The sequence below is a fragment of the Balaenoptera musculus genome, chromosome 19 (genome assembly GCF_009873245.2).
Source record: "Balaenoptera musculus isolate JJ_BM4_2016_0621 chromosome 19, mBalMus1.pri.v3, whole genome shotgun sequence".
In the NCBI taxonomy this organism is placed as follows: Eukaryota; Metazoa; Chordata; class Mammalia; order Artiodactyla; family Balaenopteridae; genus Balaenoptera; species Balaenoptera musculus.
The window spans coordinates 17,254,629-17,272,486 of NC_045803.1; the positions used below are offsets into that span (position 1 = coordinate 17,254,629).

At 57.1% G+C, this 17,858-nt stretch overlaps 2 protein-coding genes across 2 annotated transcripts; both read right to left on the minus strand.

Annotated features, from left to right (window-relative positions):
• Nucleotides 1–3,844: 3,844 nt before the first annotated feature.
• Nucleotides 3,845–5,326, minus strand: LOC118884904 (hepcidin antimicrobial peptide). Its single transcript, XM_036833060.1, has 3 exons — nucleotides 5,178–5,326; nucleotides 4,137–4,196; nucleotides 3,845–4,055 (listed from the first exon to the last, which is right to left on the minus strand). Exons 1-3 carry the CDS (start codon nucleotides 5,262–5,264, stop codon nucleotides 3,954–3,956), a joined length of 249 nt encoding a protein of 82 aa, XP_036688955.1. The 5' UTR covers nucleotides 5,265–5,326; the 3' UTR covers nucleotides 3,845–3,953.
• A 2,355-nt stretch (nucleotides 5,327–7,681) lies between these two features.
• On the minus strand, nucleotides 7,682–17,189 carry USF2 (upstream transcription factor 2, c-fos interacting). The gene is given in 11 exon segments (XM_036832977.1): nucleotides 7,682–8,335; nucleotides 8,432–8,560; nucleotides 8,717–8,811; nucleotides 15,001–15,059; nucleotides 15,392–15,479; nucleotides 15,604–15,754; nucleotides 16,172–16,276; nucleotides 16,278–16,373; nucleotides 16,510–16,628; nucleotides 16,739–16,785; nucleotides 17,056–17,189. Coding segments are annotated over 11 exon segments (1,044 nt in total). The 5' UTR covers nucleotides 17,121–17,189; the 3' UTR covers nucleotides 7,682–8,245.
• Nucleotides 17,190–17,858: the final 669 nt, after the last annotated feature.

The following is a 17,858-nucleotide window of genomic DNA, read 5'->3' on the forward strand; positions in this document are numbered from 1 at the left end:
ATAGCCTGTGCAGCCTTTTGGCTCCCAGCGTGGATGCTGGATGCTGCTTCCTCTGGAAGCCTGCCCGGCTCCTCTCACCAAGCCAAGCTCCTCTGTTTAAATGCTGCCCGGTCCTTCCATGGCCCTCAGCACGCCGTTTGCCAACCAGCACCCTCAGTGAGCTGCTTCCCCACTGGCATCTGAGCTCAGGTTTCCGCCTGCCTGTCTGTCTGTCTGTCTGTCTTGTTCACCATTGTGTCCCCTAGAACAGTGCCTGGTGCACAGAGGGTGCTCAGCCAGGGCTGTGCTGACTCTCTGAGCTGGGTAGGGACCCTCTGTGCGCAGAGTCCACGGTCATCCTCCTGCCACCCCAGCCCCTCCCATTGGTCATGACCTTTGCGTGGTGATGGTGGTGTGATGAAGTGGAGTAGTGGTTTGATCATGAGCTGTTCAGTCACACTGGGGCATCTTCTGTCCTCCTTCAGGCCAGGGCAGTAGGGAGGGAGGCGGGGAGCGTCCTTTCTCCCAAGGGAGAACCCGGCCCCCGGGGTGGGTGGGGGGCGGGGGGGGAGGTGCAAGGGGTGATGGGTGGGGAAATCCCTCAGACTGGGGAGTGAGGAGTCAGAGAAGGCTGGATGGAGGGGGATGGGGAGTCCCACCCCCACCTCGGGCTTCATGATGTCAGACTCTGCCCGTGCCTTTCCCAGTCATGGACAAAGACCCACTGAGAGTGGGGTGGGGCTTGAACGCCCGGGTTCCAGACAAGAGAGTGGCCTGGTGCTTGGGCTTTGGGAGAGGACACGGAGATCCTAGGGGACTCATATGTCACAGCCTTCAGCATCACACCAGCCATCTTGGGGTCTTGTGCCCTAGCAGTTTAGGGGGGGCGTCTATCGTCTCTCTGGGTGTGAACTGAATGAAGGCTGTCCCTGGGGGCGGGATGTACACGTGAGTGAGTCCCACAGAGGGCTCTATCGCTGAGATCTGCACTCAGGTCTCCAGCCCAAGGGAGGACTGGGGGACCGGAGAGCATGTGCCAGCAGAAAGGAGAGGTGCTACTCAGATCCAGCTACCAGTGCTACCTGATCATCGGATCCTTCCAGAAAAGGCAGGTGTGTTAGTTTGCTAGGACTACTGTGACAAAGTCTTACAAACTGGGTGGCTGAAGAAACAGAGTTTATTGTCTCACAGTGCTGGAGGCTAGAAGTCTCCATGTCCACATGGTGTTTTCCTTATATGCAGGTCTCTGTCCAAATTTCCACTTTTATAAGCATACCAGTCCTATTGTATTAGGACCCAACGTAATGACCTCCTTTTAATGTGATAATCTCTGTAAAGACCCTAGCACCAAATGCCACACAATTGCACTGGGGGTTAAGACTTCAACATATAAATCGTTCTATTCTATTCTATTCTATTCTATTTTGCCATGCGGCTTGTGGGATCCTTAGTTCCCCGACCAGGAATTGAACTCAGGCCACCACAGTGAAAGCACCGAGTCCTAACCACTGGACCACCAGGGAATTCCCAACGTATAAATTTTAGAGGGACATAGTTCAGCCCATAACAGCAGGAGTTCAGATTTTTATGTGAAATACCTCTATCTTTAGATATCAGCCCAATTTTTATCTAAAACATTGCGCAGACCAAGCAAAATTGATCTCAGGGCAGAATCAAGCCTTCACAGGCCCACTCGTTGCACTGCTCTTGAGGGGCAGCAGGTGCTTGGTCCAGCCCAGAGGCACTCTCTGCCCTCAGCCAGAGTTGGCAGCTTCAACAGCAGGCGTCTTCAAACTGTGGCCCCCAGGCCAGCAGCAGCAGTATCAGCTGGGAGCTTGTTAGACATGCACATTCTAAGGCCCCACGCCAGACCTGCCGAATCTGCATTTTACCAGGCCCTCCAGGAGAGTCGGGTGCATGCTAACGTTTGGGTGCCCCCGCCTCACATCACTAGGACCACCTGAAGGACCGGCTAAGGTGAGAGAAGAGCACTGGTGTCATCAAATGCAATTAGCAATTTCGGGTTTCCCACCTCCCGGTATTTATTTATCAGGAGGGTCTGAGAGGCCTCCACCTCCTCTGTCAATACGAATCCTTTCCATTGATGAGGCATTTGACAGTTTCCACTCACACTCCTCCCTCTCTGAGCATCTCAACAGCCCAATGAGCTGAGTACTGTAGAGGCTTCTGTCCTTTTACAGATGAGGAAGTGGGGTTTCAGAGCAAGAGGAGGATGCCCGTGAGATCCCGCAGCTAAAAGGACGCCAAGCTCCCCAAATAGTCTTCCTCTCCCCATCCTTCGGTCTCTGTTCAGGAAAACCTCTCCCAGAGGACCAACCTCTCGTGGCTTCCGAGGCAGAAGCTGGTAGCGTATGGGACTGATCTGGCTCCCAGCTGGATTTAGTTTGGCTCCCAGGGTGTTGAGTTTTAAAAAATCAGATTCCTTTCATCAGTTGTCAATATTTTAAAAATCAGGAAATTTCACATAAAAATAAGGATTGCTACCTTCTCTTGAAAAGGCGCTCTAGCCATGTGTCGCCTGCCTGTGGGCACGGCAGCTATGCCTGGCAGCCCTCTTTAGATGGGGCCCCAGGCCTCCCCACTCCCTATCTTTTTTTTTTTTTTTAAATGATCATGCACCTTTTCTTTTTTAATTAATTAATTAATTAATTAATTAATTATGGCTGTGCTGGGTCTTCGTTTCTGTGCGAGGGCTTTCTCTAGTTGCGGCAAGTGGGGGGCCACTCTTCATCGCGGCGCGCGGGCCTCTCACTATCGCGGCCTCTCTTGTTGCGGAGCACAGGCTCCAGATGCGCAGGCTCAGTAATTGTGGCTCACAGGCCTAGTTGCTCCACAGCATGTGGGATCTTCCCAGACCAGGGCTCGAACCTGTGTCCCCTGCATTGGCAGGCGGATTCTCAACCACTGCGCCACCAGGGAAGCCCCCCCCCACTCCCTATCTTTATGCAACATTGAGGCCAAATGGCCGAGGCCCTTTATCATCATGCTAGCGCTGATGTGTTCTCATGGGCTAAGATGATAGTGAAATGCATCTTGCATTTCTTCTTCTATCAAAAGTGGGGAAATCAGATAAATTGAGAGGGATATAGTTTTCAAGAAGAAAGGGAGGGAATTCAACCCCTTATGGAGATGAACAGCATTGTCCTATGTGTCTCCTATGCAAAGTATGTCGTTATTGAGAGAATACAAGTGAAGATGCTCCTGTGAAACAAATCCATCACATCTCACTCATTTGCTTCACCTAGTGGTCCCTGAAGGCCAGTGGTTCTCAAGTGTTTTGGTCTCAGGACCCCTTTATACTCTGAAAACTTATTGAGAACTTCAAAAACCTTGTGTTCTAGTGAGTTATATCTATAGGTGCTTAATCTATTAGAAACTGAAACTGAGAAATTTTTAAAGCACAAGATACACAAGCACACGATCCACCAGCCGTCAGAAGGACGACGTCCTCACACGTCATGGGGCCTCGCTGTCCACACACGAGGGAACGAGAGTGAGAAAGACGGGAAACATCTTAGTAGTTTCCACCTTGTGGAGCCCTGGAGTAGTCCCCAGACCTTACTCTGAGAACCCTTGCTAGGCATGTGAATTTACCCGTTTTAAGAAGATTGCAAGGAGGAAACTTTAACTTTCATTCCCTGCTGTTGCAACATAAATTCGAGGTCTTTTGAAGTGGGGAAAGATGGGGAAGAAGAGAAACCAAATATCCTTCAACAAGCTTCCTTGCAACCCTCAGTACACACCAACCCCGCACACCCCACCGAGCACTGGCCCTCCCAAGACAGGGGCCACAACGAGCCTCTGGCAGAGGCCTTTGGCAGGGAGAAAAGACAACGGACTCTGGTTTGGAAAATAAGAGCCAGAACCGGCCATTTTATTCCAAGACCGTTCACTGAGGGCTGGAGGGTAGCAGGAACAAATAAGGGACTGGGGGCAGGGCGGCAGGGGTTGCTCTATGTTCTGCAGCATAACCCACACCCTGCTTTACCACAGCAGCCGCAGCAGAATACGCACATGGGGATGTGGCTGTCTCGTCTCAGCCTCTGGAGCACGGGCTGTGGGAAAGAAAGGCAGTGAGCGGGGCGTAGGCATGGGAAGGCATGGGAGGCTCGGAAGGGAGTCCCAGGGGACCTCACCGTCAAGCCAGCTGCGTCTCCAGCTGTGTCCTGGGTCTGGAGGTCTGCGAGCTGTCTTGTCTGTGAAAGCAAAAGGGGAATTGAGGACGGCAGGGCCCCGGCAGAGCTCTCAGTCTCGCTCCCACCGACCAGCTCCTCCCCAGGGGTTGGCGTCCGCTGGTTCAGCTGGAATCCTAGGAGTGGCCTTACTTTCTGGCCTTTCCGCACCTTCCCACGGGTGGCTCTCCTGCCTACAAACATCCCAGATCTGTCTCCTCTCTCCACAGCTGCTCACTCTTCCGTAGCACTCTCCATGGCCTGGATGTCAGTCCCTGCCTGTATCTTGCCCCTTACAACCCGTTCCCCATGTGTTATCCGTCAGATCTCGGCTTAAAAGCCTGCAGGGCTTCCCCTGTGCTTGGAGGAAGATCAGCGTTTGCACAGTTGCCCACAAGACTTGGCATGGCCACCCCTCGGTCTCATCTCCAAGCACCATCTCCTTCCTTTAACAAGCCCTCTAGTCCTCGGGTACACCACGTTTGCCCCACCTTGGTCTTGGCTGGCTGCCCCCTTCTCTTCCTCCCAGTCATACGTCAAATAACATTTTCTCACAAAAAAGCCAGCCCTTGATGCCATCTAAAGAAGCCAACCCTCATCATCACTCTCCCACCATCTTTTATGTTATTCACGAATAGCATTTACTAAACACAAGTGTTTACTTGTTTTAAGCTCACTGACTAATTTCCCTGACCAGGATGCAAGCTCCACGAGAATATTCTTCTCTCATCTGCCTTGCTCACTGCTTAGTCACCACTGTCTAGAAGTGGACTTAACACAGAGTAGGCCCTCAATAAATAACTGTGGAATTAGATCAGGGCCCCCAGTCCCTGCCACTCAGTACCCCATCTCTGCACTTCGAGCAGCTGCCCATCCCCCTTTGCTTGCGCTGAGCTCTGGCCCGTGCTGGGGTCTCCTGCTGCCCTCCGCTGACCCCTCCCAGGGGCCTGGTTCTCCGTTGCGATTCTGGCTGCCCTCCTGGGCCCAGACCCTGTGGGCTCTCACCTCCGGTGGGAGAACGAGGCCACTGGTCAGGCTGACCAGGAGGAGAAGCAGGAGGCAGGTGGCCCGGATCTGCGTGTTCAGTGCCATTGCGCCGTCCGTCTGGCTGTCCTTCTGTTACGTCTAGGACTTGCTCCGGTGTCTGGGAGCCCAGTTACAGTTGCTTTTATGGGGCCTCCTGGGGGGGGGGGGGCGGGGATGCTAAGCCCCCTCCCCTTTGGCCCAACTCATTTCCAAGAAGGTGGTGGCGCCGAAAAGGCGGGAGAGATAAGCGGGAACAGTGACGGGGAACAGGGTTGTGTCACCCTCAGCCAGCAGAGGTGTGTCCAGGAGGTGGGACAGACGCGACCACAGACACACGCCTCTTGCCAGCCACCTGGGAGACACTTTCCCCGACATGACATTACCCTGTTGATTTCAGAAAAAATTCCACCTTTTGCCCCAGCAGCTGAACTGGTCGATGAGCACGAGTGAGGCGCCCTCCTTCCCCACCCTTCCCCGGCCTCCTCATTCACATGCCATATGGCTGTCACTTGCCGGGGAGGGAACACCGTGACGGCCACGTGCAGGAGTTTGTGTCGACAGGAGCCCCCAGAACACGTATGGGGTCTTTTTTTTTTTAAGATTTTTTTTTTTGATGTGGGCCACTTTTAAAGTCTTTATTGTATTTGTTACAATATTGCTTCTGTTTTGTTTTGGCTTTTTGGCCATGAGGCCTGTGGGATCTTAGCTCCCCGACCAGAGATGGAATCCGCACCCCCTGCATTGGAAAGCAAAGTCTTAACCACTGGACCGCCAGGGAAGCCCCACCTGTAGGGTTTTTCAAGTGTCAGAAACTTAAGATGTGGCCCTGGTATCTGGGAAATGTTCCTGCGAACTTTTGGCCAAAAAAGACAGTGGTGATGGTAATAGCTAACATCTGACTGCACCTTATGAGCCGGCAGATGTATTGACTCACTTTTGGGCTAACTCAGCCTGTGCCACCTGTCCTCTGAGCAGCTCCTACCTGACCCATCCTGGGCTCTGCTCTGTATTCAGGGTGCTAGCTGCCTTCTCAGCCACTGACCTCAGGGGCCCGGCTTCCTAGATCCTGCTCCTGAGAGAGGAGCCCACCATGCCCACCTGAGACTTACTTTCTTCACTTTTCAGGAGAGGAGAAGGCAAAGATGAGGGCACTGCCCAAGCTCGGTCAGCCAGACGCAGTCGGGACTTCAGCCCGGGCAGCCTGACTGGGGCCTGTGCCCTCATCACCAGGCTTTCCTGCCTCCCAGAAAACACAGGAGGGCACGGTGGGTCTGCTGGACCTGGCTCATATGGCTCAATGAGCAGACTATGCACGTCCCATCCCAACTCCAAACTCAGGGGCGTCGTGTTGAAACCCACTGTGGTGGGAGTACTTACACCACAGACGTTGGCAAACACTACAACCCAGGCTTTCCTTCGGAGGGCCGGCTCCCTGCCCACCATGGGAAGGGGAGCTAAGCCGAGGCTGCCTGACTGCAGCAACCTCATTGTTACCCACGACCTGAACCACCTTGGAGCGCACACGGCCCAGGGGAACAGCAAACCTTGACTCCAGAGATGGCCTCTTGGCCATCTTCCCTCTCCGACTCACTCTAGGGCCATCCAGTGTCAACCCTACGAGCCTGGGGATGGTGCTGTCAAGGAATGAACTCTTCTTCCTGGCCCCGAACTGCTGCCAGGGCCCACTCAAAAAGCACAAAACCGGGGGGCCCTTGGGAAGTAACGCTGTTCCCTGCCATTTGCCTCCCCACTCACTCTATGTTAGGCTCCTCCGGCTGCACACAACCTCACTCTCAGACAGAGGGGTGGCCAGGAAAGGAGACAGGGCTCTTGGAAGGAAGAAACCAGCTGGGGGCATCTGGGATGGGCGCGGCGTGGCGAGCTCAGTCAGGTGGCCAGGCCTAGATGCTGGGAGCGGCGGGAGTTGCACGGGGAGACACGGCGGCACCCCCAGCACCGCCAGGCATCACTGCATCTCAGCTCAGGCCAGGTTTCATCATCAACCAGGGGCAGGGGTCACAGCACAGGCGCCAGAGTTGCAGTGCGAGGCGACAGGCTGACGGGCCAAGCCTGGCTTCCTGGCCATGTGCCCTCCCTGGGGGTGGGGGGCTCAAGGCCAGGCCCCACCATTGGCTGGTACAGAGGGGAGGGCATCAGCCCAGCAGAGCAGGGCCAGGAGCCAGTCCTGCTTAGGAACTGGTGACACGGAAGACCCCAGCCTCTCCTCCCAACACATGGGACGTGTCCTTGACCCTGGCTCCCCCTGTCCCCCACACCACATACGCAACACCTGGGGCCTCCACGAGGCTATTCATTCCTTAATTCCTTCATCCACACAACCAACAGACTGGGTACCAGGCGGTACCGGATGGCAGGGGCCAGCACACAGCCACGAACACAACAAGAGTGAGGCCCGGCCCTCAGGAGCCCTGCACAGACCCCCGACTCCCTCCCCACGCCGGAGGTGGACAGATACACAGACAGACAAGGCGGGGCCACATGGGGCCAGTTTATTGCAGTTAAATACCTCTCTCTCTCTCTATTTTTTTGTCCATTTTTTCCATAAAGAAAATTAGAACACACTCACACACCCAAAGGGGAGCAGGGTTCCAGAAACAAGAGGTGGGGTGGGACGTGGCCTCCCTGCGTAGGTCCAGGCCCCAGGGCTGGCCCCCCAAAGGCTCCCCTCCTTCCCATAAGCACCCTGTCTCAGTACCTCTAGAGTCCAAGGAGGCAGTGGGGTATGGCAGGGGCTCTGTCCTCCTCCCTCTTGCCTCCAGGTGAGACCACTAGAAGTGCCAGGGCTGAGTGGGGGCCGGGAGAAGGGAGACAGACAGACGGGCAGGGAGGATATTGTTTCCAAGTTGAGGAGAGCAGTGGGCGCTTATCCACAGAAATGCATTATTTCTCCCCATTTTTTGTTAAAAATCTACTATAAAAAAACGCAGCTGGGGGAGGGGCGTCTGTCCCTCTCTGTGCTAAGGGCTGGGGAAAGGGACGGCAGGGGCCCGGAGGCGGCCCCCGCCACACGCACGGGGCGGAGGGCGTCACTGCCGGGCGCTCTCGCCCACCATCTCCAGGTTGTGCTGCTGCAGCTGGGCGCGGAGCACGGCGTTCTCGTTCTTCAGCTCCTCGATCTGCCAGACACGACGGGGCACAGGCAGCCAGGGCTGGCTCCCCGGGGCTCGGGGCTCCCGGGCGCGCCCCGCCCCCCTCCCAGCCCTGCCGCTCACCTGCTGCCTCAGGAGCTCATTGTCCATCTGCAGCCGCTCGGCCTCCTTGAAGGTCTCCTGCATGCGCTGGTTGGTCTGGCGCAGCTCCCGGATGTAGTCGCAGGCCTTCGACAGGATCCCTCCTTTACTCTGGGGGGTGGGCATGAGCATCAGCGGGCACTGCCCGCCGGCCGCCGCCCACCGGCTCAGCCCCGGACGACTCCCGCCTCTGGCGGTCAGGCAGACTCTGCGCAAGGGGGTCGGGGGACGGGCCCGCCACAGCACTGAGGGCCCGAGGGCACTCACCGCTCCTGTCTTGCTATTATCTGCGTTACAATCTGGAATGATTTTTGAAAGCTGGACGATCCAGTTGTTGATCTTGTCCCTCCGCCTCCGCTCCACTGCAGCAAGAACAGCAAGAACAAGGCTATGTTCACAGCACTCCCTCTGTGCCGGGCGATTCACCTCCTAAGGCAGACGCCATGAGGGCCGAGGCCACCCAAGGTCACACCGCCAGCAAGCGCGGGGCTCCGATCTGAACCCAGGCAGCTGGCTCCAGCCCACTCCACGTCGCTCCTCAAGAGGAACCCTCAAGTGCCACACGTACCTAAAGGCAGAATCGACAGCTGGGGGGCTGCAGGGTTCGCTTTGTTTACCTGCCCAGCGCGTTTTCAAAAATTTGAATCAACATTTAAAAATTAGGAAACTTCACCTAACAATTGGCCTCTTTTGAAAACTGGAGTTGTGGCCACAGTGGGCACGTGTTCTTGGCAGGCAAGAATGGGCCAGAGCCCTTTACACAGGACCTGGGCACCCCTCTCTAGTCCCCACGGCCCCTGCATTTGACTCTCCACGGTGCTCGGGTCTCCCCAAAGCTCTGGGCCCCATGATCCCATTTCTCTTTTCATCTTTAAAATCACGGTCTGACCACGTCTCACCTCCACTGGAAGTCCTCTTCCAGGGCCCCCGCAGCAAGTCTCAGCTTCCCCGGCTGGCACTGCAGCTCTCAGGGGCCTGGCCCGTCAGGGCGCTGGGTCACCCAGAAAGAAACGCTACGAACCCTCTCTTGAAGACCAGGTTTGACAAACTACTGGCAGATTTCACTTGAAAAGTCCAGATTTGTGACTTACTTCATAAAACACCACAACCTCACTGTCTGCTCAGTTGCGGGGAAGCTGCCCCCTTCAGGCGGGACTCGGATGTGTCTTCGCCCTGCCTTCTCATCGGGCCTGTCACGGCCTATGACGGTGGCCGGGGGTCTGCCTGCGCGGCAGCCTGAGACCCCTGGTTTGGGGCTCACTGAACAAAGCTATCCCAGTCCTTCGTACTAGGCACTTGCTGGGGACACACAAGAAAGCCCAGCTGCCCCTGCGACTCTCACCCACACTCTCATCCCCCTGCCAGGGCAGCCCACGGACAAATGCAGGTGGTGTCTAGAGAGGAGCGGGGACTGTAGGTGGGACCTGGCAAGGAGGGCAAAGGGGTATTTTCTCAGGGCTGGGAGACTCGGGGAGAGGTTGGGTGAGCGTGAGAAAGATGGGGTGAGCCAGAAGCATGCCCCCGACTCCTTTCCTCCGTGGAGGCCAGCCCCACCCCTCGACCCGGCCGCTCCCTCAAAGGATGGGCCTGGCCCCTAACAGGCACATCCAACTGTCTTCTCCGGGCACTTGCTCTTGCCCACTCGCTGCTGACCGGTCCTGCCAAGTACCCCCCACTTTGGCCTCGGTGACAACACCCTCCCACGTGGACTCGCTTCCTCCCTCACTCTCCTCTCTTTCCGCCGAAACCTCTCCCTACCACGGTAAGAATGGTGCCCAGCACTGAGCTTTGCCTGACCCTGGCCCCGGGGTCAGCGAGGGCACAGACCTGGGCCCCATCACTACCGCGGTGAGTGAACCTTCCCAGCGAGGACGACCCTGTCTTACGGTCTTTGGGGACTCTGTGGCCCAAAACAGCAGTGGAGCTAAGGGTCCGCCCAGGCCTGGCAGCACCGCCCACCACGTCCCTCAGCAGCGCGCTCCGTCCCAGGGGTCCAGCTGAGGAGCTCGAGAGGAGATGGCTGCTCGGTTCCTTCCGCTACCCTCCCGCAGCCCGGCATCCTTGAGCCCGGGCACCGCGCTGCAGCCGCGTCCCCCACACACTCCTCACTTCAAGCCGCGGGGGACAGCAGTTCGCGTTTGCTTCTTCAAAACTTACTGCCTGCCCTACTGTGTGCAGGGCACTCCGCGAGGCTGAAGTCCACGGCGGACTCAACCTCTGTCCTGCTGGCACTCCCAGCACCAGCGTGACATGCACGTGAACACGAGACACTGACGCCACAGGACTGTGTGTTACAACTGAAGACTGTATCGAGGGCCTGGGGAACGCCAGGGTGGAACGATGCATTCTGCGTAGAGTGAGGTGGGGTATATCTTCAGAGAAGGACTTAGAAAGGAAACATTTGGGCTGGTTTCTGAGAGGAAGGACATCAGGCAGACAGGCATCAAGAAACCCAGAAACGGTGATATGGAAACACCTTGGAGGGTGCTGGGGGTGGCGCAGGGTGGCAGGAATAGATTGTAGAAACAGGTTGTGAAGCCCTGAATGCCCTGCTAGCAGGTCTGGACCTTGTCTTCTCTTCCCCTAGGGGTCTAGGCCCTCGAGTCTAGGGCCTTTCTTGGCAATGTGGTCAGGCCTGTGGCTTGGGAAGACCACTTCGGCACAATTGAAATGGAGGAAGACCAGTCAAAACCAAGGCCATGTCCATTCCTCAGAAGGCTTAAGTCACACCTATACAACGTTTAAAACACAATTTAGAAGCAAAATCTGCCAGGACTAATGGGAGAAATGGGCAAATCCACAAATGTAAGACATCAACACTCCTCAGCAATTGACAGGACAAGCAGATAAAAAAATGAGGATAGAAAACCTGAACACTGTCAGCCAGCCTGACCTAGCTACCACCGACGGAACACTCCACACACAGCAGCAGATACACTGCCTTTTCAAGCACACACAGAAACTTTCACCAAAACAGACCATATTTGGGGCCGTAAAAGTAAGTCTCAACGAACTTCAAATAACTGAAATTATATACATAGAATATGTTCTCTGACCACAACAAAACTCACTTAAAAATCAGTAACAAAAAGATAGCCAGAAAATCCATAAACATCTGTAAGTTAAACAACACACTTCCAAATAACCCATGGATCAAAGAAGAAATCATAAGGAAAACTAGAAATATTTTTAATTGAATGACAAGAAAGCACAACCTATCCAAATGGGATGTAGCTAAAGCAGCATTGGACTGAAATTTGCAACCGTAAAGGCTTAAATTGAGAAAAAAGAAAGGCTTAAAGTCATCTTAAGAGGCTGGGGGAAAACCCCCAGCAGATTAAACCCAAATTAAGCAGAAAAAATAAATTAGTAACAGTACAAGTGGAAACCGATGAAATAGAAAAAGCAACTCAAAATTCAGACTTGATATGAAGACCTGGATTTCTGGCTTCTCAGAGGTTCTGGCAGCAGTGGGCCCAAAGTCTGACACAGCAGCGATGGCTGGCACCATGAGGCCACCCTTCAGGCAGGACAGACACGCAGACCCCAGTTCTCCACAGGGATCACCACTCCCCTTTCTGCCACACCAAGTATCCTGACTCCCTCAGGCCCCTGAAGCATCTGCGGCCCAGAGATGGGCCCCTGTGGCACCAAGAAATGTGGGAAAGAGGGAAAAAGGAGACAGAGCTGATTTGAGGTCCACTTTGGCACAGCGTCTCAGGGCTTGTGGATGGGAGGGAAGAAGAGGGCAGAGTTGAAGTGGCCTGGCTCTCAAGTCTGGCTGGGGTAATCATGACAGCTGTGCCTTTTGCTGCTCTGGAAAAGGGAGGCTTTGGGAAGGAGGGACAGAAGGTTCTGTCTTGGACAAGTTGAGTGTGAGGCGTTTCAAGGACAACCAGAAATGGAGATTTTGAACGGGCACTTCAAAATATGGGTGCAGAGGGGCTCCAGAGAGATGGAGCAGAAAAAGACAGCTTTGTGCAGTGCAGGGGGCGGGGGAAGCCCTGGGAGGACATTAGGGGGCAGTCTCTCCTTTTTGGAATCACATACTTTTCCGGATAAAGCTCGCAGACGCTCTCCCGGGAGAAACGACAAACACCGACAACCGGGGATAGGGTCTCGGGGATACTGACCATCCCTGGGCCTGATGTTTCACCCTCCTGAGACCGCTAGAAGAAGGGGCTGGACCTCAAGAAACACTAACAGCCAAAGCACTTTCCAAACCTCGCCCATCGTGAAGAGTCACCTGGGGAACTTGTTGAGACACAGACTCGCAGGCTCCCCCTCCGACCTACCCATTCAGCACCTCGTGAGGACAGCCGTGACTGGGAAGCCCTGCTCTCAGGAGCAGGCTGGAAAGGAGAATCAGAGCAGGTAGAGCAGAAAGGAACATTCCCGAAAGGAGGGGAACGGGCAGGGTCAGATGCTTGGAGCGCAGACGGGAAAGGAAGCCAGCGGATTTGGCAATGAGGTCATCACGAGTGACCTTAAATAGAGCCGTTTTGATAGAGAAATGAGCCAGACTGCCAAGGGTACAGGGAGGCCAGGCAGAGGGTGGGTCAAACACTCTGCAGGTTAGGAGAGAGTGGGCAGGCCACAGCTGGAGGGTAAGGGCAAGGTCACGAGCGAGACTGATTTTTACAGGATGAGGAGGAGTCAAGACTTTGGAGCTGGATTAATCCAGTGACAGGCAGAGTGAGAGTAGGGTGGAGGGTGGCTGGCTGGTCTCCCGAGAGAGTCGTTAGCTGCGGTCTTACCAGATGGCACACCACCCTGCTGGGGGCTCACGACTCAACGTGCTGCACCCCCACCGTGAGCCTCTGGGGTAGTCGTGTGAACGCATTCTTAAGAGGACTAAACAGGCGCAGAGGTTAAGAACCAGCCTAAGGTCATACGACCAGTACGCAGTAGAGCCAGGACTGCCCAGGTAGCCAGCTGGAGACCCCTGCAACCCGTCACACCCAAAACCAAGCTCACACTCACCCCTTCCCTTTAAATGAACCTGACCCCGTCATGAAAGCCAGATTCACGAAATCCTGATTCTGCACCTTGTGCTCTTCTGCCCCATAGCTCGGGCCCCCACGAGCCCCGTTCAGGACCCGCCCTGTCTGAGGCCCACAGCTGCAGTCACCTCTTGTTTCCCTAGCCTCTGGTGCCCCATCACCCTCACCATCCAGCCTCCACACACAATCCCTCTGCTTACTTCCCCTCGAAGCAGAATAAAGATCTAGGAATGGGGACCCTGGGAGGGCCTCTGACAAGGCCCCACGTGATCTGGCCCTGGCCAGGCCACCCACGACTCCACCAACTTCCTCTTATCTTTCCTGAAACCTGCTCTTCTTCAGACACACCAAGTCTGTTCCAGCCCAGGCCTGGGTGTTTGCACTTGCTTGTCCCTCGCTGCCTGGGACCCTTCCCATTCAGGCCCCTGCTCAAGCGTCACTTCTAGAGAGGCCTACAGAGCACACTGCCGCCATAACCCTCCATCTCCTTACCCGGGCTCATCTTCCTTCACGTGACACATGACTTATGTTCCCTGACGTCTTATTGTAGCTTTCTGTAGTTTCTGTCTCTCCCACCAGAACGAACACCCTGTGAAAGCCAAGGTGTCTGTTCCATTATCTGCGGCTGTATCTGAGGCCTAGACCAGGGGCTGGCACACAGTACGTACGTGCTGAATGAATGCCTGAACTCACTGAGCAGCTCAGATCACAGCCGCGTAAGCCCACCCCTCAATCAAACACCTTTAGGACTCTCAGGCCCTCACCCTGACGTTCAAGGCCTTCCTTGACCCTCCCAACTCTCTCCTCCCAAGCACTCCACATAGAACCTCTGCTTTAACCAAACCAGCACCCACGAAGCAACCTCACTCCACCCTGCTTTCCTGTGCTTCCCTCTGCTGGACAGGCACTCCCAAAGGCCACCTCCCTGGGGGAAACGTCACCTGATCCCCCAGTCAGTGTTCAGTCAAACAGCCTGAACTACTCTGAGCTTCCTGGACACTCCAAACTAGGCCCCAGACCTGGAACGGGGCATGTACTGCCCAGCCTAGTATCCACCTTCAGGAAATATCTGCTGAATGATGGCTATTTGGGTGGAAGTGTCCCCTGGACATGCTCTGGCCTCAGCCAGAGACATGGACTTCTTGCAGTTTCATCTTCAGATGTGCACTTTCTCAGACCAGAGCTACTTCTGGAAGCTAGGCTGGCAGGGGCATGGGGGGCTTGAGCAAAACAGCTCCTTTGTGGGAAGGCAGGTCCAGGCGAGCCAGACCAACTCAACTTTCCAAGAGGAGCAGGAAATCCATACACGAATGTGCAACTTGCCATTTAAAATATTAGTAATTAATTCAAAGTCACTAGCCAGGCTGATAAACACGCTGCAGCTCACGCCTCCTGCCTGCTTGCTCCTGACAGTGAACCTCCACACTTCCGCTTTTCCAGCATTCGACAAGCACCTCTCACGCACTTGTCGCATGCCTGCTGATCTGCGACTCCAAGCACCGGGCCAGGCTGTGCCCGTGAGGCCCAGCAGCTCCACCCTGACCTCACCTTCATTATGCTGAGCTCTCCTTCTCTCATCCCGTGGTGTCCTGGTTCCGTCGATTTTCCTAGAAAAGAATAGAAAAAATAGGCGCATGTTACCTCCAGCCCATTGGTCCAAACGTTTATTGAGGAGTCAGACTTAAAAACGATCTCTGCAGTACATATCCATATGCAGAGAGAGAAAAAGAAAGAGGGAGAGAGAGAGAGAGAGAGAGAGAGAATGTGGTATTTTCTTTACTTAAACCAAAGAAACAAAAACCAACCAAAAAATTTACCAACTGCCTGCCGTGTACTCAACTGCCTGGCTCCGATTCCAGAAACACATTCCCTTCCTTGGGCCCCCACACCAGGCCCTCCCAGTGTCCCCTACTCCTGGGACCAGGTCTCCTGCACATACGGGGAGTAGGGGTGTGTCCGGGGTGCAATTGTCCTCTGCGTTCCTGTCTGAAGCACATCCTGGGGCGTCATCATGACATAGAACTGGCCTGCAGGAAAAGTAGGGATTAGTGCTAAAACTGGGGACCGAGTCGGAACTGGCTGGGGGAGCTTCCCTCCCTGCTAGGCCTGTTGCCTCCCCTGCCTTCCGCCCTGGCCCCTTCCTTCCTTTACCTCCAGCCTGCAAGCTCTGCTCTGTGGTCTGTACGGACACAGCCGTGGTATCTCCCACACTGGACGCTGGGAAATAGGCAAATCGTGCCTCCCCACTGACAGCCTCAGCTGCCGGGCTGCCACCATTGCTGAAGGGATTTTGGATTACAGCCTAGGGAGTAGGAGGACAGAGGCCACCCTTAGCCATCTTTGTTCCCCAATCCATCCCCTAGTTGCCATATTTGATGTTTACTGCATTCTCTAGGGAGAGTGGGGAACCCCTCTGTGTGTGCCACTCTGCCCTGTGTCTCACAGCCCTGGAACTTGACAGATACTCAGCAATCACTTAGTGAACTGACCCACTTTTAACTCTTAGAGACTTTCCTGTTACCGTGATCCCCCTTTCACAAAAAAAAAAAAAAAAAAGAGGTTCCAAAGGTCTTGCCCCACGTTTCACGGTGCAGAACAGAGATTCCACCTGAGGGCCTGAAGGCAGCATCTTGGTCCCACGTGCCCCACCCCCTGGGGCTCTCCAAGAACAGAGTTCAGTGTCCCTTCTCCATCCCCCCAGGGGTTGCTGGGCACCTACCAGTGGGAAGGGCGCTGCGGGACCTGGGGGCACAGAGGCAGCAGCGGGGCCGGGGCGCTGGGTGGCCCCATCCACACCCACCTGGGTCACAGCCTGCTGCCCCCCCCGCAAAGGCAGCCGTAGACACGACGCTGACGGCGCCTGCTGTGTCGCCCTGGCCGTCCAGCTGACCATCAGTCACCTGGACTACGCGGTATGTCACCTGCAGGGGGCGGCAGAGAAGGAAGACCCGCGCTGGGGCCCGGGTAGGGGCCAGGTCCGAGCCCCTCCCAGTCCGCCCACTCTACCCGGGGCTCAACCCTCCACTTGCCCGCCGGTCTCCCGGCCCGCAGGCTCACCTGTCCTCCATTATTCTCTGTGCGGAATTGGTACTGGATGTTGTGGTCGCCGAACGCCGCCTGCTGGACGCTGGCGATGGCCACCGCCGTCTGCTCCTCCGCCCCAGGGCCGTCCCCGCCTGCGGTCGGAGGAGGGTAGGGGGGATGGTCAGAGGTGGCGCGGGCCAGGGCGCTCCCAGTGCCCTCCCGGGCGCAGGTCGCGGCCCCGGTGGGCCCCGCGACCACTCACCTTCCTGCAGCTCGACGCCCTCCTCTGCCTCGGGTCCCTTGTCGTGACTGCGGGGAGGACGGGAAGAAGAGAGGGTCAAGGTTGCCCGCGCCCCCGCCCCTTCGCCCAGGTGCAGGGCCCCCATCCCGCCCGCCCCAGTCTGGGGCTGCGGCACCGCCAGGTCCGGGGGCCAGGGATATTCGCGCGGGTCCTCCCTCCCTCGCGGCCTCCATTTTGAGCTGGGCCCGGCGGCCGCTCGGGATCATGGCGGCCCGGCCGCCAGGCCGAAAGGCCGGGGCCAGGGCGCGCGGGGGCGCGGACCGCCCGGGCTCCCTTACCTGGCGGCGGCAGCAGCAGCGGTAGCCGAGGCAGCAGGATCCAGACCCGGGTCCAGCATGTCCATGGGGGGGGGCGGGGGCGGGGGGGGCGCCGGGCCCGGGGGGGAGGGGCGGGGAGGGGGGGGGGGGGGGGGGAGGGGGCGGGCGGCCGGGGGGGCCCCGAGCCCGGCGCTCACGCCGCGCGGCAGGAGGGGACGGAGGAGACACGGGAGCCGCTCGCGCTGATCACGGGGACAAACAGTGGGGTCATGTGAGGAGGAGATGCCGCCGCCGCCGCCGCCGCCGCCGCTGCTCCTGCAGCCGCCTCCGCCCTCTCGCCCGCCGGCCGGCTCCCGGCGGCTCTAGGCTCCGGGACGCAGCGCAGCCGCCCCCCGCCCGCTCTACGCGGCCCTCGGGCCTCCTTCCCTGAGTAGCCGCCGCCGCCGCGACTTTTTTTTTTAACCCGGCCCGCCCTGGATGGCCGCAGCCTCTCCCCTGGGTCGCCGGCTCGCGCGTCCGCCGCCCGGCCTGGCCCAGTGCGGCGGCGGATCGCTGCTGCAGCCACCGCCGCTTTCTATTTTTTCCCCCTTTTTTTTCCTCCTTTACTTGAGCTGCGCGCGCGCGGCGGCGGCGGCGGCGCGAGCCCGAGGCCGATGCGCGCGGCGGGGAGGGCAGCCCCCGGGGAGCGCGCGCGCTGTCTGTCTCCGATGGAGGGCGGGCGCGCGGGCCCGGGTGTCGGCGGGGCGCGAGGTCGCAGCCGCCGCTGCCTCCGCGGCCGCCGCCCCGGCACCCGCCGGCGGGCCGCCCGAGTGGTACGCGGGCCC

Bases quoted from the DNA above. Each gene is read 5' to 3' on its own strand.
- LOC118884904 (XM_036833060.1), bottom strand. From the start codon at position 5,264: ATGGCACTGAACACGCAGATCCGGGCCACCTGCCTCCTGCTTCTCCTC. The intron at 4,197-5,177 runs GTGAGAGCCCAC...TTGCTTTCACAG, and splicing joins GCCTCGTTCTCCCACCGGAG to ACAAGACAGCTCGCAGACCT. The intron at 4,056-4,136 runs GTGAGGTCCCCT...TCTTTCCCACAG, and splicing joins GAGACGCAGCTGGCTTGACG to CCCGTGCTCCAGAGGCTGAG.